Source organism: Lolium perenne, chromosome 5 (genome assembly GCF_019359855.2).
Source record: "Lolium perenne isolate Kyuss_39 chromosome 5, Kyuss_2.0, whole genome shotgun sequence".
Taxonomy (NCBI): Eukaryota; Viridiplantae; Streptophyta; class Magnoliopsida; order Poales; family Poaceae; genus Lolium; species Lolium perenne.
The window spans coordinates 177,332,339-177,355,730 of record NC_067248.2 but is presented as its reverse complement, the minus strand read 5'-3'; the positions used below and the strand labels follow the sequence as shown (position 1 = coordinate 177,355,730).

General features: G+C 45.7%; 1 protein-coding gene across 3 annotated transcripts; it reads left to right on the top strand.

Annotated features, from left to right (window-relative positions):
* Positions 1-14,663: 14,663 nt before the first annotated feature.
* Positions 14,664-23,075, top strand: LOC127300757 (L-type lectin-domain containing receptor kinase IX.1). Of its 3 annotated transcripts, none has more exons than XM_071820185.1 (3): positions 14,664-15,880; positions 16,456-17,151; positions 22,905-23,075. In XM_071820185.1, exons 1-3 carry the CDS (start codon positions 14,739-14,741, stop codon positions 22,933-22,935), a joined length of 1,869 nt encoding a protein of 622 aa, XP_071676286.1. In that variant the 5' UTR covers positions 14,664-14,738; the 3' UTR covers positions 22,936-23,075. The 3 variants fall into 3 exon arrangements, with proteins under 3 accessions (XP_071676286.1, XP_051186881.1, XP_071676287.1); XM_051330921.2 differs by lacking the exon at positions 22,905-23,075 and adding an exon at positions 17,258-18,437; XM_071820186.1 differs by lacking the exon at positions 22,905-23,075 and adding an exon at positions 17,258-18,437 and having other exon boundaries at positions 16,456-17,155.
* Positions 23,076-23,392: the final 317 nt, after the last annotated feature.

Below are 23,392 nucleotides of genomic sequence, written 5' to 3'. Positions count from 1 at the left end.
ACCTATGGAATCTCATTTGCATGCTAGTAGCAATGATATTAGTATGAACGCTTTGAACACCATTGTTGCTAATGATATGGAAAGTTCTAAGCTTGGGGAAGCTGGTTTTGATGAGCATGATCTTTTTAGTCCCCCAAGCATTGAGGAGAAAATTTTCTTTGATGATACTTTGCCTCCTATTTATGATGATTATAATGATATTGGTCTTTTAGTGCCGCCTACTATGGAGAGTAATTTTTATGATGATAATACTATGCCTCCTACACTTGATGAGAATAATAATGATAGCTACTTTGTTGAATTTGCTCCTACTACAATTAATAAGAATAACTATGCTTATGTTGGGAGTAGTGATAATTTTATGCATGAGACTCATGATAAGAATGCTTTATGTGATAGTTATATTGTTGAGTTTGCTCATGATGCTACTGAAAGTTATTATGAGAGAGGAAAATATGGTTGTAGAAATTTTCATGTTACTAAAACACCTCTCTATGTGCTGAAATTTTTGAAGCTACACTTGTTTTATCTTCCTATGCTTGTTACTTTGCTCTTCATGAACTTGTTTATTTACAAGATTCCTTTGCATAGGAAGCATGTTAGACTTAAATTTGTTTTGAATTTGCCTCTTGAACCTCTCTTTTGCTTCGAATACTATTTCCTGCGAGTGGATCATTAAAACTGCTGAGCCCATCTTAATGGCTATAAAGAAAGAACTTCTTGGGAGATAACCCATGTGTTATTTTGCTACAGTACTTTGTTTTATATTTGTGTCTTGGAAGTTGTTTACTACTGTAGCAACCTCTCCTTATCTTAGTTTTGTGTTTTGTTGTGCCAAGTAAAGTCTTTGATAGTAAAGTCAATACTAGATTTGGATTACTGCGCAGAAACTGTTTTCTTGCTGTCACGAATCTGGGCCTAATTCTCTGTAGGTAACTCAGAAAATTATGCCAATTTACGTGAGTGATCCTCAGATATGTACGCAACTTTCATTCAATTTGAGCATTTTCATCTGAGCAAGTCTGGTGCCATTTTAAAATTCGTCTTTACGGACTGTTCTGTTTTGACAGATTCTGCCTTTTATTTCGCATTGCTTCTTTCGCTGTGTTGGGTGGATTTCTTTGTTCCATTACCTTCCAGTAGCTTTGGGCAATGTCCAGAAGTGTTAAGAATGATTGTGTCACCTCTGAACATGTGAGTTTTTGATTATGCACTAACCCTCTAATGAGTTTGTTTCGAGTTTGGTGTGAAGGAAGTTTTCAAGGGTCAAGAGAGGAGGATGATATACTATGATCAAGAAGAGTGAAAAGTCTAAGCTTGGGGATGCCTCGGTGGTTCACCCCTGCATATATCAAGAAGACTCAAGCGTCTAAGCTTGGGGATGCCCAAGGCATCCCCTTCTTCATCGACAACATTATCAGGTTCCTCCCCTGAAACTATATTTTATTCCATCACATCTTATGTGCTTTGCTTGGAGCGTCGGTTTGTTTTTGTTTTTTGTTTTGTTTGAATAAAATGGATCCTAGCATTCACTTTATGGGAGAGAGACACGCTCCGCTGTTGCATATGGACAAGTATGTCCTTAGGCTCTACTCATAGTATTCATGGCGAAGTTTTCTCTTCGTTAATTTGTTATATGGTTGGAATTGGAAAATGATACATGTAGTAATTGCTATAAATGTCTTGGGTAATGAGATACTTGGCAATTGTTGTGCTCATGTTTAAGCTCTTGCATCATATGCTTTGCACCCATTAATGAAGAAATACATAGAGCATGCTAAAATTTGGTTTGCATATTTGGTCTCTCTAAAGTCTAGATAATTTCTAGTATTGAGTTTGAACAACAAGGAAGACGGTGTAAAGTCTTATAATGTTTACAATATGTCTTTTATGTGAGTTTTGCTGCATCGGTTCATCCTTGTGTTTGTTTCAAACAACCTTGCTAGCCTAAACCTTGTATCGAGAGGGAATACTTCTCATGCATCCAAAATCCTTGAGCCAACCACTATGCCATTTGTGTCCACCATACCTACCTACTACATGGTATTTTCTGCCATTCCAAGTAAATACTTCATGTGCTACCTTTAAACCTTCAAAATGCTTCTCAATTTGTGTTAATGTTTTATAGCTCATGAGGAAGTATGTGGTGTTTATCTTTCAACCTTGTCATTTGCTTTTGACAGACTTTCATAATGGACTAGTGGCACATCCGCTTATCCAATAATTTTGCAAAAAGAGCTGGCAATGGGGTTCCCAGCCCCAATTAATTACAACTTGCATTAATAATTCTCTTCACATGTTTTGCTCTGATTCATCAGCAAGCAACTTAATTTTGCAAATAGACACTCCTCCATGGTATGAGATTGATGGTAGGCACCCGAGGATTCGGTTAACCATGGCTTGTGTAAGCAAAGGTTGGGAGGAGTGTCACCCATAAATAAATAAAAACTAAAATACATGTGTAAACAAAAGAGAAGAGGGATGATCTACCTTGCTGGTAGAGATAACGTCCTTCATGGGAGCCGCTCTTGAAAGTCTGGTTGGCAAGGTAGTTAGAGTACCCATTACCATTCGTTGACAACAACAAACACCTCTCAAAACTTTACTTTTATGCTCTCTATATGATTTTAAAACTTGAAAAGCTCTAGCACATGATTTATCCCTGCTTCCCTCTGCGAAGGGTCATTCTTTTACTTTTATTGTTGAGTCAGTTCACCTATTTCTCTCCACCTCAAGAAGCAAACACTTGTGTGAACTTTGCATTGATTCCTACATACTTGCATATTGCACTTGTTATATTACTTTGCATTGACAACTATCCATGAGATATACATGTTACAAGTTGAAAGCAACCGCTGAAACTTCATCTTCCTTTGTGTTGCTTCAATACCTTTACTTTGAATTATTGCTTTATGAGTTAACTCTTATGCAAGACTTATTGATGCTTGTCTTGAAGTGCTATTCATGAAAAGTCTTTGCTATATGATTCACTTGTTTACTCATGTCATATACATTGTTTTGATTGCTGCATTCACTACATATGCTTTACAAATAGTATGATCAAGGTTATGATGGCATGTCACTCCGTAAATTATCTCGTGTTATCGTTTTACCTGCTCGGGACGAGCAGAACTAAGCTTGGGGATGCTGATACGTCTCCGACGTATCGATAATTTCTTATGTTCCATGCCACATTATTGATGTTATCTACATGTTTTATGCACACTTTATGTCATATTCGTGCATTTTCTGGAACTAACCTATTAACAAGATGCCGAAGTGCCAGTTCCTGTTTTCTGCTGTTTTTGGTTTCAGAAATCCTAGTAACAAAATATTCTCGGAATCGGACGAAATCAACGCCCAGGTTCCTATTTTTCCCGGAACCATCCAGAACACCCGAGAGCCGCCAGAGGGGAGCCCTGGGGGCCCCACACCACACCCTGGCGCGGCCAGAGGGGGGGCCGCGCCGCCCTATGGTGTGGGCCCCCCAGAAGCCCTCCTGCGCCGCCTCTTCGCCTATATAAAGCCTCCGTCGCGAAAACCCTGATGCGTTCGACGAAACCCACAGAAACCTTCCAGAGCCACCGCCATCGCGAAGCCAAGATCTGGGGGACAGGAGTCTCTGTTCCGGCACGCCGCCGGAACGGGGAAGTGCCCCCGGAAGGCTTCTCCATCGACACCGCTGCCATCTTCACCGCCATCTTCATCACCGCTGCTGCTCCCATGAGGAGGGAGTAGTTCTCCATCGAGGCTCGGGGCTGTACCGGTAGCTATGTGGTTCATCTCTCTCATATGTGCTTCAATACAATAATCTCATGAGCTGCTTTACATGATTGAGATTCATATGATGATGCTTGTAATCTAGATGTCATTATGCTAGTCAAGTGAGTTTTACTTATGTGATCTCCGGAGACTCCTTGTCCCACGTGTGTAAAGGTGACAGTGTGTGCACCGTGTGGGTCTCTTAGGCTATATTTCACAGAATACTTATTCACTGATGAATGGCATAGTGAGGTGCTTATTTATATCTCTTTATGATTGCAATGTATTTGTATCACAATTTATCTATGTGCTACTCTAGCAATGTTATTAAAGTAGTTTTATTCCTCCTGCACGATATAATGGTGACAGTGTGTGCATCCGTGTTAGTACTTGGTTTATGCTATGATCATGATCTCTTGTAGATTGCGAAGTTAACTATTGCTATGATAGTATTGATGTGATCTATTCCTCCTACATATGCATGAAGGTGACAGTGTGCATGCTATGTTAGTACTTGGTTTAGTCTTTTGATCTATCTTACACTATAAGGTTACTAAAATATGAACATTAATTGTGGAGCTTATTAACTCCGGCATTGAGGGTTCGTGTAATCCTACGCAATGTGTTCATCATCCAACAAAAGTGTAGAGTATGCATTTATCTATTCTGTTATGTGATCAATGTTGAGAGTGTCCACTAGTGAAAGTCTAATCCCTAGGCCTTGTTCCTAAATACTGCTGCGTTACTACTGCTTGTTTACTGTTTCACTGTGTTACTACTGCTGCAATACTACCACCATCAACTACACGCCAGCAAGCTATTTTCTGGCACCGTTGCTACTGCTCATATATATTCATACCACCTGTATTTCACTATCTCTTCGCCGAACTAGTGCACCTATTAGGTGTGTTGGGGACACAAGAGACTTCTTGCTTTGTGGTTGCAGGGTTGCATGAGAGGGATATCTTTGACCTCTTCCTTACTGAGTTCGATAAACCTTGGGTGATCCACTTAAGGGAAAACTTGCTGCTGTTCTACAAACCTCTGCTCTTGGAGGCCCAACACTGTCTACAGGAAAAGGAGGGGGAAGTAGACATCACCCCCCATAGGCCGGCGCGGGCCCAGGCCTGGCCGCGCCGCCTTGTGGGGAGGGGGCCCACAGCCCCCCTCTGCCACCTCTCCTTTGCGTACTTCTTCGTCCCGAAAACCTAAGCTCCAGAGGAGAGTCGCGAAGAGTCACAGCCACCTCTGCGGGGCGGAAAACACCAGAGAGAAAAGGGCTCTCCGGCAGGCTGAAATCTGCCGGGGAAATTCCCTCCCGGAGGGGGAAATTGACGCCATCGTCACCTTCATCGAGCTAGACATCATTGGGATCATCATCACCATCATCTCCATCATCATCACCGCCATCTCCACCGCTGCACCTCGTCACCGCTGTAACATCTAGGGTTGAATCTTGATTGTTTGATAGGGGAAACTCTCCCGGTATTGATTACTACTTGTTATTGATGCTATTGAGTGAAACCATTGAACCAAGGTTTATGTTCAGATTGTTATTCATCATCATATCACCTCTGATCATGTTCCATATGATGTCTCGTGAGTAGTTCGTTTAGTTCTTGAGGACATGGGTGAAGTCTAAATGTTAGTAGTGAATTATGTTGGGTAATATTCAATGGTTTGATATTTAAGTTGTGGTGTTATTCTTCTAGTGGTGTCATGTGAACGTCGACTACATGACACTTCACCTTTATGGGCCTAGGGGAATACATCTTGTATTCGTTTGCCAATTGCGGGGTTGCCGGAGTGACAGAAACCTGAACCCCCGTTGGTATATCGATGCAGGAGGGATAGCAGGATCTCAGAGTTTAAGGTTGTGGTTAGATTTATCTTAATTACTTTCTTGTAGTTGCGGATGCTTGCAAGGGGTATAATCACAAGTATGTATTAGTCTTAGGAAGGGCGGTGCATTAGCATAGGTTCACCCACACAACACTTATCAAAACAATGAAGATTAGTCAGCTATATGAAGCGAAAGCACTAGACTAAATTCCCGTGTGTCCTCAAGAACGTTTGGTCATTATAAGTAAACAAACCGGCTTGTCCTTTGTGCTAAAAAAGATTGGGCCACTCACTGCAATTATTTCTCTCGCATTTTACTTACTCGTACTTTATTTATCTGCTATATCAAAACCCTCTGAATACTTGTCTGTGAGCATTTACAGTGAATCATTCATCGAAACTGCTTGTCAACACCTTCTGCTCCTCGTTGGGTTCGACACTCTTATTTATCGAAAGTACTACGATACACCCCCTATACTTGTGGGTTATCATGGTGCTATTCTTCTAGTGGTGTCATGTGAACATCGAGTACATGATACTTCACCTTTATGTCCCTAGGGGAATGCATCGTGTATTTGGCTACTAATTGTGGGGTTGCGGGAGTGACAGAAACCTAAACCCCCGTTGGGAAACCAGTGCACGAGGGCGTGTAGGATCTCGAAGTTTAAGGCTACGGTTAGATTTATCTTAATTACTTTCTTGTAGTTGCGGATGCTTGCAAGCGGTATAATCACAATGATGCATTAGTCCAAGTTGGGGTAGTGCACTAGCATAGGTTCGCCGACACAACACCTACCAAACCAATAAACATTATTCAGTTGCGTGAAGCGAAAGCACTTGACGAAATTCCCGTGTGTCCTCGGGAACGTTTGGTAATCATAAGTAACACAACCGGCTTGTCCTTTGCTCTGAAAAGGATTGGACTGAAATTATTATTACTGTCTTTTATTTACTTGTACTTTATTTGTTTGCAATATCAAAAACCCCTGAAAACCTGTTTGCTAGTATTTACAATGAATCCTTGATCAAAACTGCTTGTCAACACCTTCTGCTCCTCGTTGGGTTCGACACTCTTATTTATCGAAAGTACAACGATACACCCCCTATACTTGTGGGTCATCAGGACCCATGAGCCAGCAGCGTCCGCAACGTTTCAAAGATGGCAGGGGTTCGAAAGAAAAAGTCAAATAGCCAAAAATTAAGGGTCAAAATAATTCCAAGAAAGGAAAGGTTTATCGTTCAGAGAGGCTAAAATGTGGGACCCATGAGCTAGCAGCATCCTCAACGTTTCTAAGGCGGCATGGGATCAAAAGAAAAACGCAAGTAGCCTGAAATTAAGGGTCAAAAAATCCAAGATAGTAAAAGTTTATCGTTCATAGTGGCTGACATGTGGGACCCATGAGGCAGCTGCGTCCTCAACGTTTCAAAGGAGGCATGTGATTGAAAGAAAAAGGAAAGTATCCAGAAATTAGGGCTCAACCATAAATCCAATAAAAGAAACATTTATTGTACATAGAGGATGACATATGGGTTCCATTTTGCAGAAGCAGTCTCAACGTTTCCAAGGCGGCACGGGATCAAAAGAAAAAGAAAGTAGCCAAAAATCACGGGGTCAAAAAAATCCGAGAAAAGAAGCTATCAGAGAGGATGACATGCAGGACCCATGAGTAAGCAGCATCCTCAACGTTTCCAAGGCGGCAGAGGGTTGAAAGATAAAGAAGGTAGCCAAAAATCAGGGGGTAAAAATCGAAAAAAGAAACATTTATCATTTATAGAGGATGACATGTGAGACCCATGAACCAACAGTGTCCTCAACGTTTCCAAGGTGGCACATGATCGAAAGAAAAAACCGCAAGTAGCTAGAAATTAGGGGTTAAAAATAAATCCAAGAAATTAAACTTTTATTGTACATAGAGGATGACATATAGGTCCCATTTTGCAGGAGCGGTCTCAAGGTTTCCACGGGATCGAAAGAAAATGTAAGTAGCCAAAAATTTGTGGGTCAAAAAAATCCAAGAAAGAAACATTTATCGTTCAGAAAGGATGATATGCGGGACCCATGAGACAGCAACATCCTCAACGTTTCCAAGGCGGCACGGGATTGAAAGAAAAAGTAAATAGCCAAAAATTAGGGGGCCAAAAAAACCCAAGAAACGAAACATTTACCGTTCAGAGAGGATGACATGCGGGACCCATGAGCCAACATCGTAAATGGCTTGAAAGGAGAACGTGAACGAGAGGGCGCGATAAAAAAATCGCTAGATACATTGCCATTTGGGCCCTACAGCCCTGGGCGGTGCGGATTTGCGTTGACTTGGCCGGCGCAACCAAGAATTCGTCATGCACCATGTCCCGGGCCACCATACACAACATTTGCCACGTTTCTGTGGTGCTAGATGGCCTCAAAAACAAGAAAAAAAGTTTTGACATGCACCACAAAGAGAGCAAAAATCGTCGGGGATGGTGCATCAACAACCGTGGCCTGACTTTGAATTCGTCGGCCATGACAACTTTTCTTATAGTGATAACCAAAACACAATCGAACGTCAAATATTTTTCTGTACTTCAAAGGACGATCGACTGTACTTCTTGCTCACAAAATTATGTACTTCCGTGTGAAATGATCATATATTATACTACCCCAAAACATGAGTCTATAACGTTGGTGATATTGTAGTTCAAAAAACGAGCGTCCGTAATACTTGCTCACGAAAAAATTCACCTATTTATTATGAAGAGAACAATCCTTGCCTGCCTGAAAAGCATAAAGTTCAGCAAGCGAACAGAATAAATGAGTCTCCTTGTCTTCCTGAGAACAACCCCAACCACACATCTGACACCAATGGACTACAACATCCAAAGCATAGTGACACAATAAAATAAAAATAAAAGAGAGTGGACCATAACACCCTGTAGTAGGTTCCAAATGTCATAGGATAGAACCCACGGCTACTACTTGGCTTCTCGCATCCACAGGTCCACACCAAACACTTTGAACAAATCATCCTCCTTATATAAAACAGGAAACAAAATCAATGGCAACAACTGTGCATCACCGTGATCTCCATCATAGCAAATCAGCGGCAAGTCGGAAACTCTCCTAGGTTGCGGATCGGTGGTATGTATAACTTCAAAACTTCTCATTTTGGTAGAAACTCCATGTACTAGCTAATCATCCGCGTACCACAATAATGCACAAAACTGATCTAGGGGCTAGTGGTAAACAGCATCGCTGCGCATTTTTTCCACCTCATGTATCCACCACCCATGTTGATGCTTAACTTTATGGTGTACATAGAAAATGCTTGCTAGACTGTAAGAGGTTGCATGCGCACTCCAGGCAAAGAAGTACAGGTACTTGCAATGTTCAAGAAATCGTTAATCTTAACTTATCGGTCAGCCTCAAAATGGAGATTAATCGCTTATCAGCCGATTAATCGATTTTATCGATCGCCCATTTATCGGCTTATTTTTTTGTAAATCCTAATTTCCAGCACTAAATTTTCTATAATATGGTATGTAAAAACAATATTGGAGTATTGAGTAGAAGAATTACCTTGATTCTTTGCATTTGAATCAATAAAAATGGGAAATTTGAGCTAATGCACAATTCTACAAGACCATAGGACGAAAATATCGACATCCATATCGAATTTCAGCGAAAGTTCATTGACAACCAGCCAAAATATCGGTCACCAGAGTGAAAACCAGACGAAATATCGGCTCCCAGACAGAAAATTGGCCGATATATCGGTGCAGCGATAAATTAGCCGATATGGTGAAATCTTATCGGTTACCACCCGATTCACGATAAATCGAGCGATAAATCGGTATCTCGGCCGATTTTTTGAACAATGGGTACTTGTGCACGAGCATATGTCCAATATGTCACGTCGACCCTCATAAATAGGTTTCAAATTTAATTCTTTATTGCATACAAAATATATTACTCGACCCGTGCAATGAAATTTCACTTATTTTTTTAAAATCTGGATGCATCTACACTATATGATTTAAAATTAATTTCTTAATAATCGAAATGTCATCTTTATAAAATACAGCCAACAAATCATCATGGTCCATCCAACACTGACATAGAAAATATCCAACGCGACGATCAAAGTAACAACACTGACGACAGGGCAGACAAAGGTGTTGAGAGCGATGTTGATGAAATTTATGCATAATTTCTGTCACTAACGGGCAAAATAACTGCTAGAGGTACAAATATCAGCAAATAAAAATCAAACAATATAGTCAGTAGATAGTTTTTAAAGATAAATAATACCTCTTGATTGTAGTGTCTGGATTTTATGGAGATGAAAATTTCGACAAAGCATGCGTACTGATGAATACAGCCAACACGAACCAGACACCAGCTATTAAAGAATATACTTGCACCATGACTAAATCATTTGTTACAAGAGACATATGCAAGATGGTAAGTTTAAGTAACACGGAAAATTTATCTCGTCGATTATGTTAAATATTTAGTTTCTACGGGACAAGAAAAGTTCTGAAGTAATGTACCCCAAAACTAACAATGTTCGTTAATATCTTTCAGGAATTTCAGAAAAATTCACTAATGAACACATTTGAGAGTTCATACACGAACCTGTTAAAGTTGTTGTTGAAGTAGATGGATAAGAATGAGAAAGCTATGATAAAGAAAGATTTTCCATAGATAGTTCAAGAATTCAACTTGAAAGAAGGAGACATTTGCTCATTTTGCTTCAGGGATGAAAGGGGGTGTCCATTCTTACATGGCAGGGCCTGGCTCAAGCTAGTCATAACGAAGCTTGAGGAGTAGGTAAATAAGTAGTATGTGTTATGCTGAATAATGTGAACCATGGAACCCAGTTTGTACCAGGATTTCTATTTCGTTCTCACTTAATGCTAGTGTCATGTTATATGTAATATTTGAGAACCTTCTTGAAGTTATGCACATTGTAAATGTTAATGCTAGTGTCATGTATCTGCAATTATGTGTAACGAATATTTCAACGAAATCAACAGAGAAACAATCATGTACTCCTCTTCTTGCTCCATTTGTACTTGTCTCACGATCACCACTGTAATCGACACGCTTGGCACCTGTACGTGCCCGGAGAAACGAAAACTTTAAGGGAAATCAAAAGAGAAACAATCCTCTACTCCTCTTCTTGACCCATCTATACTTGTCCCACGATCACCGTTGTACTCGACACGCTTGGCACCTGTACCTATCCAGAGAAACAAAAACTTGCAGATAAACCACAAGAAAACACTTGTGTACTCGTCTTAGTGCCACAACTGTAATCGTGCAACTTTCACCACTGTACTCGACACGCTTGGCACCTGTACCTACCCAAAGAAATTGAAACTAGCAGAGAAATAAAGAGAAAAAATCATGTACTCCTCTTGGTGCCGTAGTTGTACTCGTGTGGCTTTCACCGTTGTACTAGACATGCTTGGCACCTGTACCTACACAGAGAAACGAAAACTTGCAGAGAAACGACGAGAAACACTCATGTACTCTCTTTGTGCCGCAGCTGTACTCGTGCCTCTTTCACCGATGTACTCGACAAGCTTGGCAATTGTACGTGGCTAGAAAAAACGAATACTTGCAGAGAAACAAAGGGAAACATTCATGTACTCCTCTTAGTGCCAGCGGTACTCATACCACTTTCACCACCGTACTCGACCCGCTTGGCACCTGTACCTACCCAGAGAAACGAAAACTAGCAGAGAAACAAAGAGAAACACTCATGTACTCCTCTTGGTGCCGCAGTTGTACTCGTGTCACCTACACGACTATCATCGACTCTCCTGGCACCTGTACGTGCCCGGAGAAAACGAAAACTTTCAAAGCAACCCAAAGAAGAAAAAAATGTTTGATGCGCCCAAGACGCCTTGTTGTGAGGCGAAGCCAAGCCGTAGCACTTGCTTCGACCTATGGGGGTAAAAACTAATGGGACAACAACATATGTGTGCCATTCATTAAGTATATGAATGTTTCATGCACCGAAGGCGCCTTGTTGCGAGGCGAAGCCGAGCCGTAGCACTCGCTTCGACCTATGGGGGTAAAGACTAACGGGGACAACGACATATGTGTGCCATTCAGTATGTATATGAATGTTTTATGCGCTGAAGGCGCCTTATTGCGAGGCAAAGCCGAGCCATAGCACACGATTGGAAGTGCTACCTCCCTCCTATTAATTCCCCAGAAAATTCAATACCCGGAAAAGCAAAGGAAAAAACGAAAAGCGAAATCTCTTTGTCGTCCCGACCAATTTTTTGAAAACGTACAACGCGCGAAAGGGAAAAAGGAAAAAATCTAACAGGCCAGTATAGCTTTAATGGATCTAATATGGGAGAAATATAAAACCAAAACCCGTAAAACAGTTCGCATCTTTTCCTCAGAAAATCGTTCCACGCCGACACGCGTCGTCGCGATATTACGCGCGGGGTGATTTTTTTTCCTTTGCGAAGATCGATCTTCATGTAGTGGTACCCGGAGACTAGGCAGCCCACTAGACCAAGACCAAGAAGGCCTGTCACAACTTCGTTTGGGGTTGGAACCAGGCCAAGGCGGAGTTAGGGCCGGTAGCCCACTAGACGAGTAATCTCGATTGGCGTTACACCAGGCTTGGCCCATTAGTGTGATATCTGCAACCTATTCACGTTCAAAGTTTTTCAGAGTAAAATTCGAAAAAAGAGTGTTTCTTTTCTTTTTGCGAAACACACTATAGACGTAGACACTCACATATATGTATATACACTCACCCCTATGAACACACGCACAACCTAGTCCTATGAGCATCTTCGAGAGACTGCGTCCGAGAAACTTAATCTGACGGGTCTTGAGATTGACGAAGTCACCTCAAGCGTCTCGCTGTCGACAAGAACATCGCCTCCCGCTGAAGAATATTCCGCCTTTAATAAGACACTAAAGTGTCAAACCTGAGATTTGAACTCTTGTGGACTGGGGGTGCCACTGCCCTACCAACCACCCAATCACAGGTTAGTTCTAAAAAAAATTGAGTAAAAAAAGAGTGTTCCAAAGTGATATTGCTTGTTCTAAAAAGAAATTGATCTTGATATGTTCTCTAGATAGAGTTTTCTCGCTTTTAAAATAACTTCTTGATAGAGAGTTCAAATAGAAACACTCGCTTGGGAGCAAATAGAGTAAAAACGTTAAGAAGAAATGATGCCTAAAAAATAACGTTAGCAAGCAAGGAGAGATAGAAAACTCTTAATACTGGCATCGGTGCTTAGAGTTATAGTTCCATTTCTTATTACTGGCAAAAAAAAAAACATCCTCTTCTCTTCACTGATGGTAGAGGATTATTCCTCCGCCAGCCCTGAGGTACATCGCTGACGGCTGTAAGACCAACCGTAAGCACTTGTAGCTGGAAGCCTTTTGAAGAACTCTCTAAAAACTTTACAGACCATTGCATTTTTTTTCTCAAAGTGATGCAAAAGTTTTATCTTTTATATTGATATTGGAGTGGCAAACATAGGGAGGACGAAGACATTTTGAGAAGAGGCAAACATATCCAATGTTAACTTTGTGTACAGTGAGATTAAAACATTATTTTACTCCATGACATTTTGCAATGGAGGGAGTAAACAGTTGGGTCCCACAATTGGTCATGTTATACTTCACACACAGCTCTAATTTTCCATGTTGTTCCTTTTCTTCTTAATTTGAACTCTGTTTTAACTGCATATTGTGACACTGTTGTTCTAAGTTGCTCCATGGAGTCAAACACCATGCCTAATTTACATTGAGGGTCCTCTATCTCACCAGCTGAGTTAAAAGGTTTGAACTTGTATATCACTTCTTTTCTTCTTCTTCTTATATTTCTCCTCATCATAATCACTCTTATGTCTTCTCTCGGTACCATCTTCCACTCTTACCTCAAAATATTCTTCATTGACATCGTCTCAGCAAGACATATGTGCGATGTTGTGCAGCTATTTTCTTCCCCTTGCCAAACATTTCAACCTCCTCAGAATCATCAATATTCTCTACATAAAGGTCATCATCTTCATCTAGCTCAAAATCTCCATCATGCCAAGCAGGATCTCCATCTGAGTCACACCGAATGCCTCTTGTTCTGAATTTTCTGAACTTTTCAGACTTGTCATCCTCCCACTGTTCTTGTTCATTTTTTTCTACATGATTCGCATACAGAACAGAACTTTGCTCTCCACATAGACCTTTGCCATCATGTCACAATCCATCTCAAAATCAATTGGGATCAGCTCATGATATGATTACCCCGGTGAGCACCAGAAAACAAGATCCAACTCGTTACATTCATATCCTAACTTGGGGACCTGATACTATGGTTAAATAAAGCAGGCCGTGTGCATCTATTGATGCAGAGGCTGGGGCAATGCTCCTTTATCTAAAAAAAAACATTCATATCCTAACTCAGCTAGCATACAGTCTAGCTATCATGTAATTCCTGAAGGTACTTGTGCCCAAATTGTCAAACCAAGAAATCTTCTCATCCAAATAGCTAATATTCAGTCCGGAGCACACGAATAAACCAGCATGATGCATTTCAACACTGAATTTAGTTTAGTCCAGACTCCAGACCAGCTAACATTGCAGAAAGATTATCCATGATCAGCACATGGGGCATGATGAACCCTAAATCGATAACACTAACTTCAGAAATAGTTTTTGAAGTGGCGGTTGTTGTTGCCGGTATTGACGTGTTGTTGTAGCCGACTCTGACAGAGGAGCTGCAGCCGCCGCCCCGACCTCGTTCGATACAGCGTGCACCATGCGCTCTCCCGTGACATCCCTTCCAGCCCGCTCCCCATCCGTCACCACTCGCCATCGAACTGAGAGGAGCGGCAACAACGACACCAATGGATTTATAAATTTTGAAATCTTTGGCAGCATCCAAAACTGATTGTCCTTAGTTTCCTAACCACTCCCTCAATCAATCAGCTTACGAGCGCTCGGTTGTCGTGAACCTGATTTGTTATTCCCCTCTTGTAAAAGCTCGTTCATGCCTCCTATATGAGCAAACTAGAGTCTTGCTAGACCGTGAACGCCAGGATATCATCTCCTCCTCCATCAATAAGCGCGCCAGTGGTCAACCGAGATACCCAGTAGAAACAACACCAACACCATGGCTGCTTCCTACACAAGAATCCATGGCCTCCTCGTGCTGTCCTACGTGTCTTACCTTGCTTCACACGCCGCCGCACTCTCCTTCAACTACAGCGGCTCCGACTCCCTGGCTCTGATCCCTCGCCGTGGTGCGCACCTTGCAATGAACACCACCGCTGGCATATCCAGTGTCATCGACATCGGTTTGTGCTATTGCCAGACTCAAAACTCCGACGTCGCTCCTGGGCATGTACTCTTTAAGATCGGTGAAATCGATTCATTGACATCTTTGCGAAAAAATTACAGTATAAATATAGAAACCTCTTCTTCCACTTCATGTTTCCCGATGCATCAACTCGTGAACTGCAGCATGAAGCCTGGCTTCCCTACTGCCTATATCTTCCAAGAAAAAACAGTTGAACTTGGCTTTTCCTGCTCTGCTGGTTCTCTGCACGGTTTGGAATATCGCTCCCTTCCAAGGACACAGGGCCTGGGCATGGGCATGGGCATCCTTTCGATTGGAAGTGGAAGAGTGCAAGACTGCCACCGGCCCCGCAACAAACCTACGACGCGAAGATTGATGACCGCTACATATGGCCGAAATGCAACAACACAGCATCGGGAGGTCGCGTCCTCTTGGATGGAGCAGGCATCTGTTGCAGGTCCAGCTTTGGCCGGTCTGATTTGGGCCGTGACGGGGCTTGTGCTCTGCTGCATCCGAATCAAGAGACCGCTGCAGAGCACTGCGGCTACCGAGCTGGTGGAATATGATGATGAGCAGATCATAAGGGAACCTGACCTCCGGCAAGGATTGGGCCCCAGGCGGTTCCGTTACAGCGAGCTTGCTGCGGCGACGGGCAATTTCGCAGAGGAGAGAAAGATCGGGCGAGGAGGATTCGGTCCTGTGTATAGGGGCTACTTGACTGATCAAGACCGGCATGTGGCCATCAAGGTGCTCTCGCAGGAGCTGTCCGTGCAAGGTCTCAAGGAGTTCCAGGCCGAGGTCAACATCACGAGTTGGCTCAGGCACCGGAACATCGTCCGGCTCATCGGCTGGTGCGGTCGCCGGAGAGGACTAGCGCTCGTCTACGAGCTGATGCCGGGCGGCAGTCTCGACATGCATCTCTACAATCCCGGCACACACTTGACTTGGCCACAGAGGTACTTCACCCTCCTCCCGAACTGTTCTTTCAGTTAGGCAGTTGTTACACATAGATGCTGACTCTCTCTGTTTTCGTTATGCTATAATGGATTTAGTTTTGCGGGTAAAATAGGAACTTTATTAACCAGTAAGGGTTACAAATCGATCATCATCCATGGCCTGAAGAATAGCATCAGGCCCAGAAGCTAACCACATATGACATATCCGTGGAATGTTCTCCTCGTGCCAAGTTGTCAAGGCAGCGGCTAAACCTAACCTAAAACCGTTCTGTTTTTACAAAAACACAAACTCCATCACGACTAGATAAGTTCATAATATCTGAAAACAAGTGTATATATGTAGAATATGTCGCGTGTTGGAGAGCTGGGGGCTTCAGTGAGCTTTGTGCCATCAGTTTCGATAATAATCGGCAGCTGACTGAGTTGAAGAACCAACTCCAATCCTCTGGAAATTGGTCTCTTCGAGATCGCTTGGGAAAAAATAATTCTACTCCTGAACTAACCAATTTCACTCGCGAAAGTTATGTATAATTTGAATATTTGAAGTTGATATCCAAACTCTGAACTCGTCACAGGTACAAGATCGCGCTTCAGCTAGGCTCCGCCTTGCGATACCTCCACATGGACTGCGACCAGTGCGTCGTGCACGGCGACATCAAGCCTGCAAACATAATGCTGGACGCGTCCGGCAACGCCAAGCTCGGCGACTTCGGGCTAGCGAGGCTCGTCGACCACGGGGCGGAACCGCAGACAACGCAGGTCGTCGCGGGCACCGTCGGGTACATCGATCCGGAGTTCGTCAGCAGCCGGAGGCCGAGCGCCGAGTCCGACGTGTACAGCTTCGGCGTCGTGCTCCTCGAGATCGCCTGCGGCAGACGGCCTACGACGTCGAGGCGATCGGACCAGGCAGCCTCGGCGGCGCTGCTGGCTTCGGTCCGCGACATGTACCGCCGGAATGTGATCCTAGAAGCGGCGGATCGGAGGCTGGACGGCGAGTTCGACAGGATGCAGATGGAGCGTCTGCTCGTGACGGGGCTTTGGTGCGCGCACCATTACCCGGTGCAGCGGCCGTCCGTTGCGCAGGCTCTGGATGTGCTACGATCTGAAGGCGCGGAGCTGCCGGTGCTTGTAACGATGGGTGATTCTGGAGAGATTCTCGCGTTGGAGGGACAGGCTTATGGTGATTTGTCTGACGAGAGCTCCGCTTATTTGGATGAATCCGATGAAACTGCGTACCTTACTACCGAGGATTCAACTTATCTGTTGCAAATGTAGGTACGTTACTCTTCCCTGTAGTTCATTTGGTTTATTACTTGAGCTGCCACTTAACGGCTCATTGGACAACTGTACCATCATTAATCTTTGACGTATGTGTAGGCAAGCAAACCACTTATTAGGAATTAAAGCTTGCCTTAAAACTATGTTCAGAGGAACTTGACATAGTATGGGGACCAGGGCAAGTTCTGCTTGCAGTCGGCAACGGCAACGGAATGGCGAAGGTCACCAGCGAGGTCTACTGGGACCCAAAACAAAACCCAGTTAGAAGGTTCTACTATTGCCATTTGTTTGCTCACTAGATCGATTGAAGATAGTTGGCGGACCTAGGATTTTTCTAATGGGTATGCCGCACCAAAAATTTGACGGTGATTTTGATAAAATAAATTTACAAATTTAAAACCAGAGGACCTATCCGAGCTCGAGGTAGCGTTCACAAAGGAGAAGGTGTGGGAAGTGATCAGACACTTGCCGCCAGGCAAGGCGCCCGGCCCCGATGGGTTCACGGCGGAGTTCCTTCAGAAATGTTGGGGGGTGGTCAAGGCTGACTTCATGGCGGCCTTCGACAAGCTTTATACGATGTGTGGGCGCGGACTCCAAGGCCTTAACCAGGCTCTGCTGGTCCTGCTGCCCAAGCGCCCGGACGCCATGGCGCTAGGTGACTACAGGCTGATAAGTCTAATCCATATCTTTGTCAAGTTGGTGGCGAAAACTTTGGCTACTAGGCTGGCACCTCGGATGGAGTCGCTGGTGGATCGCAACCAATGCGCCTTCATTCGCAAAAGGTGCATCCACGACAACTTCATGTTGGTACAGCAGACAACTCGTTTCCTACATAGAGGGAAGGAGCCGAGGGTGATGCTGAAGCTGGACATTGCTCGGGCTTTCGACTCAGTATCCTGGGGTTTCCTCATGGAGATTCTCCACAAGTTAGGGTTTGGGCCGAGGTTCCGAGAGATTGTCTCTCTACTACTGGCCACGGCCAGTACTCGGGTGATGCTCAATGGCGAGCCAGGCCCCCCGATCTGGCATCGGAGGGGACTGAGATATGGGAACCCCCTGTCGCCATCGTTGTTTGTCATAGTGATGAACTCGCTCAACAAGGTGCTCGCCAAGGCAGCCGAGCTGGGTATGATGCGACGGTTGGCGCGGCGGGATCTGGTGACCTCTGTGTCGCTATATGCAGATGATGTGGTGATCTTCTGCCACCCGGATGAGGCAGAGTTGAGTGCGGTCCGCGGGATCGTGGAGCTTTTTGGGCAGGCTTCTGGCCTACGCACCAACTTCGCTAAGTGCTCGGTGTCTCCTATTGCCTGTTCGGATGAGGAAGCTGTGGCTGCGGCGGGGCACATGGAGTGCCAGCTAGCGCCTTTTCCGGTGAAGTACCTGGGCATTCCACTGTCTATTAGGCGGCTGTCGGCCGAGACTTTCCAGCCGCTTTTGGACAGGCTAGCTGACAAATTAGCAACATGGCGGGCATCCGTGATGCCGCAAGCCGGACGTTTGGCGCTGATCCGAGCTGTGCTCGCGGCAATCCTGCTGCACCAGCTAATGGTACTGGCTCTGAACAAAAAGACCCTCAAACAAATTAACAAGATCTTGCGAGGGTTCCTCTGGGTGGGCCGGGCAGAGGCCAATGGAGGTCACTGCCAGGTGAACTGGGCAAGGGTGTGCCGGCCGCTTAACCTAGGGGGGTTGGGGATCCCCGAGCTTGCACGGATGGCCATAAGCCTTAGGGTGCGTTGGCTATGGAGGATGCACACGGACCCCCAACGACCATGGTGCGGGCTGGACATGCAGTTCTCGAAGGCGGAGCTGGACATCTTCGCGGCCTCCACCTCGATGATTGTGGGTAACGGGGAGTCCGCTCTCTTCTGGGAGGACCGGTGGCTGGACGACAGGTCCATCAAGGAGATGGCGCCGGAGGTGTTCGCGCTAGTTCCTAAACGGCGCAGGAAGGTGCGTACGGTGCATCAGGCACTGGTAGACCGCACTTGGATCCCTGACATAGCTGGAGCACCGAGTCCCCTAGCACTATGGCAATATGTGCAACTATGGGTCAGACTGAGGGATGTCCAGCTTTCGGAGGAGCAGGACACGATGTCCTGGTTGTGGACGACGGACGGCCAGTACACCTCCCATTCTTGCTATGAGGCCCTCTTCCAGGGGGGATCACCTCAGCATCATGGGAGCTGAACTGGAGATCCTGGGCACCTCCTAGGGTGAAATTCTTTTTATGGTTGGCCTGTCTGGACAGGTGTTGGACGGGTGAGAGGCTAGCGCGTCGTGGTCTGCCACATGCGCCCAGATGCCCGCTGTGTGACCAATCCGAGGAGACTATGGCGCATCTACTCACCGGATGCTCATTCTCTAGGATGATCTGGTTCGAGGTCCTCTCGTGGATCCGATCCACCTCAGGGTCTCCGGATTCGGAGGGGACTTCGTGGAGTGGTGGTCGCAGGCGGTGCGGACCGCTCCCCGCCAGTTGGTAATCATGCTCACGGCGTGGTGGATCTGGAAGCACCGAAATGCTGCGATCTTTAACAACGCACAACCTTCAGTGTCTTCCCTGCTCAATGACATCAAGACCGAGGCGCAACAGTGGGCGAGAGCGGGGGCCCGAGTGTCCGCCAGATCCTCCCCTAGACTAGGTCTCCTTTCTCGGTTCGAGTTGTAGTGCGGGGTGTTGGTCCCTTTGTGGACATGTACATATAACCTTTTCCTATCTATCAATGCATCGAAACGCAAGTCTTTTGCGTTTTCGAAAAAAAAAGAGTTGTGCAAAAAATGATATAGAAACAACACATAATATCTAGTTGGAAGATTAACTTAACACGTTGTAAAATTTACGACAAAATAGTCAAACACACCAATATAATAGTCTGAAATATGCATAAAAGAAACTTACGATATTATTTGTTTGATTAATGACGAAGGCGGCGCCAGAGCAAATTATCTGCAAGTTCTTCAAGTATGCTATGGTGCTCTACTGCTCTTGAGCGTGCGGTTCCACCATATTATTTTAACCGGAGAAGATTTTGAATGAGCGGCAGCCTTCTTCGCTGCGTGTCTCTTTTTTTTTTTGCGAGAAATCCACCGATCTATTAATAATCATCAACAGTAGTACAAATAACCCAAAAAGTAAAGAAAAATACAAATTGGTATTCGGACCACCTAGCGACGACTACAAACACTAGCACGAGCCGAAGGCGCGCCGCTGTCCTCGCCCCTCCATCGCCGGAGTCAGGCAAAGCTTGTCGTAGTAGAGCTTGTTGTAGTAGACATACGGGAAGTCGTCGTGCTAAGGTCCCAAAGGACCAGCGCACCAGAGCAGCAACCATCGCCAATGATGACAACCGTAGATCGGAAGAGACTATCATAAAACCACACCAACAAACATGAAAACCGACCGGATCCCAGCAGATCCGACGGGCACACAACTCCACGCGCCCTCCGACAGCGCTAGATGCACCACCGGAGCGAGGATAGGGCGGGGAGGACCTTATTGTGACTTCAGGATGTAGCCGCCGCCTCACCATCCTAAAAAAGAGACTGAAAAGCAAACTAAATTAAGAACAGAAACTCCCCGCCGACGAGGGACCGTGGTCCACCACACCTCCAAGGCCCAAAGGCCACCGGAGGCGGAGCGGACCGGCGTGCAATGCAATATGTCTCCACCACTTCTCCACTTATTTTCTTCATAACGAAAAATTTCTGTGACGAAACGGTGTGACTACGAAATTAGCAGTACCTAAACCTATTGCACGTCGAACAAAATTGGCATGGGATTAGATTAACGTGCTGGCTGGTCTGGTTGTCGTGAGATCCCGACGGCGGACCGCCGGCAGAAGTGGAACTTGCCGATTTCAGTCAGCCCGTCGGCGAGGCGATCAGGGAGGCGGCAAAAAGTCCCGATAGGCGAATGCGATGCTTCGACGGCTCATGGGGACCTAGCTGGGCGTCATCGCGTCAGGGCGTGGCGGCGTGGTCCGTGGTCGTGGCCGGTCGATCGCTGTGGCTCTGTTCCGATCGATGTCGCCATTTCCTGGTTAGCTTGCTAGTATAGTAAGACAATCTCCGGTCGCGTTCTCTAAACCGTCCCTCAAATCAATTTGGGGCGCGCCGAAAAATGATTCCAGCCGCGTCCCTCAAAACCATTTTTTGTCCGGTGCGGTCCGATACGGTGTTCGGCGCCCTGAGCCCGTCCCCGTCCCACAAGGGACGCACCGGGGATGCCGGACACACCGAAAAGCGAGACGAAGCGACGCGGGCCCGACGCGTCAGCGGCACAATAAATTTTAATCTAACCGTCGCCTACCTCGCGACGGAAGTTATTGCGCGCAGCGACGGTGCAGTTCCTGCAGAGGCGCAGCGAAGCGTCTCGTCGCACCTAGCTCTGTGTGCCAGCGTTAATGAGCGCCACCGCTCCCCGCCTCCCTCCGGCCTATAAAAAGGTCCGCCTCTCATCGTCCCTCTCACACACAAACCCTAGAGCCTCTCTCCCCAACCCTAGCCGCCACCATCTCAACAAGAGTCGACACCATGGCTGGGAGAGGCGGAGGCCGAGCTCGCGGACGTGGTCGTGGTCGTGGCCGCGGCAGAGCTGCACGCTCACCGTCGCCTGCCACACCGTCGTCTTCATCATCGGAGATGGACGTGGAGGGGCCCGTGCAGTTCAAGTTCGTCATGTCCTCAAGGGCGACCCACGCGGCATCCAGAGGCTGCCTGACTCCTTCGCCGTCTAAGTCGCCGGTGACGACCGCCCGGGCACGCTGCATCTGTGGGGGGCTGCGTGCGGCTACTACCGGCGGATCGTCGACGTGATCTACGACGCGCGCGGCAAGATGTACCTCTACATCGGCTGGGAGAAGTTCGCGCGCCACCACAGCCTCGAAGACGGATTCGTCCTCCTGTTCTCCTACTTTGGCGATAGGGACATGAGCATCAAGGTCTTCGACGAGACGCGCTGCCGCCGGGACTACCACGGCGACAACACCAACGAGGAGGACGCCTGATGAAGAGTGTTGTTTCTTCGCAGCGAATACGTGCACGGAGGTCTCTGGTTGTTCTTCCTCGGAAGAACCAACAGGGGCACCGTCACCAGCTGGATTTTCCATTTTCGGTGACTGTTTCTGCCCTCGAGTGTTCTTTCTTGGCAGCGAACACACGAAACCTTCGATGCACGGCCTAGTTAGGTTTAGCTTTTTTGCAATATTTTATATTTGTGTCAACCATGGTTCAAACTATGTATTAGTTTGTGGAAAACCATGTTCCAAATTATGTCTTCGTGTAAACCACGTTCCAATTATGTATTAGTTTGTGGAATATTACTTCTCTTTATTGAAATAAAAATGCAAAAAAATAAAAAAATAGTATTTCAATGTTTGGGGGCGACGTTTGGGAGACGCGGCTGGGGAGCGACGTCCCCCAAACGCGGCATGTATGAAACACGTCCTCTAAACACTCAATTCGGCGAGGTTTAGGGGACAGTTTTGGGAACGCGACTGGAGATGCTCTAAACTAAGCCTTTCTTCACCCGCCAGTTGCTAATCTACGCCGGCCTGCTGCCTTTTTTTCCTGCTACGCGCCTACATACATAGACATGGGCTGGGCTGCAGGGTATGCCGTGGCCCACCCGGCATACCATGTAGGTCCGTCACTTCTACTTTTTACTCTTTTTCTAGTTACTCTGCTTATTACTCAGTACTATGTTCCTTATTACTATGCTATACTGCTTATTACCGTGTAGGAGTTCAACCCGTTGGAAAATCAAAGTTTAGGGAAAAATCAAACAATGTGCAGCAGTTCTGCAATAGAGGAGAGTACTGAATCTCAGAATTGTGGAGCTCAGAAGCTTGTGGATAAAATAGCAGAATTAGAGATCTATGCAAGTGAATATACGGAACCACAATATTATTTATCACCTTGTTTCATAATATAAGAAGTTTTAGCAAAATATATTTTTTCCTAACAGGGGTCGGTGCTAGATGGACCAAGAAGCTTTCATTTACACCTGGGCATTCCTCGGGCCGGACCGGGTTTCGGGCTAGGCCCGAAAAAGCCCAAACCTAAATTCCCAGGCCCGAGCCCGGCTCGGCCCGACCTTCGGGCTTACAAATCAAGCCCGAACCCGGCCCGAACAGAGAAAATCCCGACCTAGACAGATAAGCCCGACCCGAACTAGGCTTAAATCACGTTTTCTGCAAGCCCGAGCCCGGCCCCGGCCTGACATTCGAG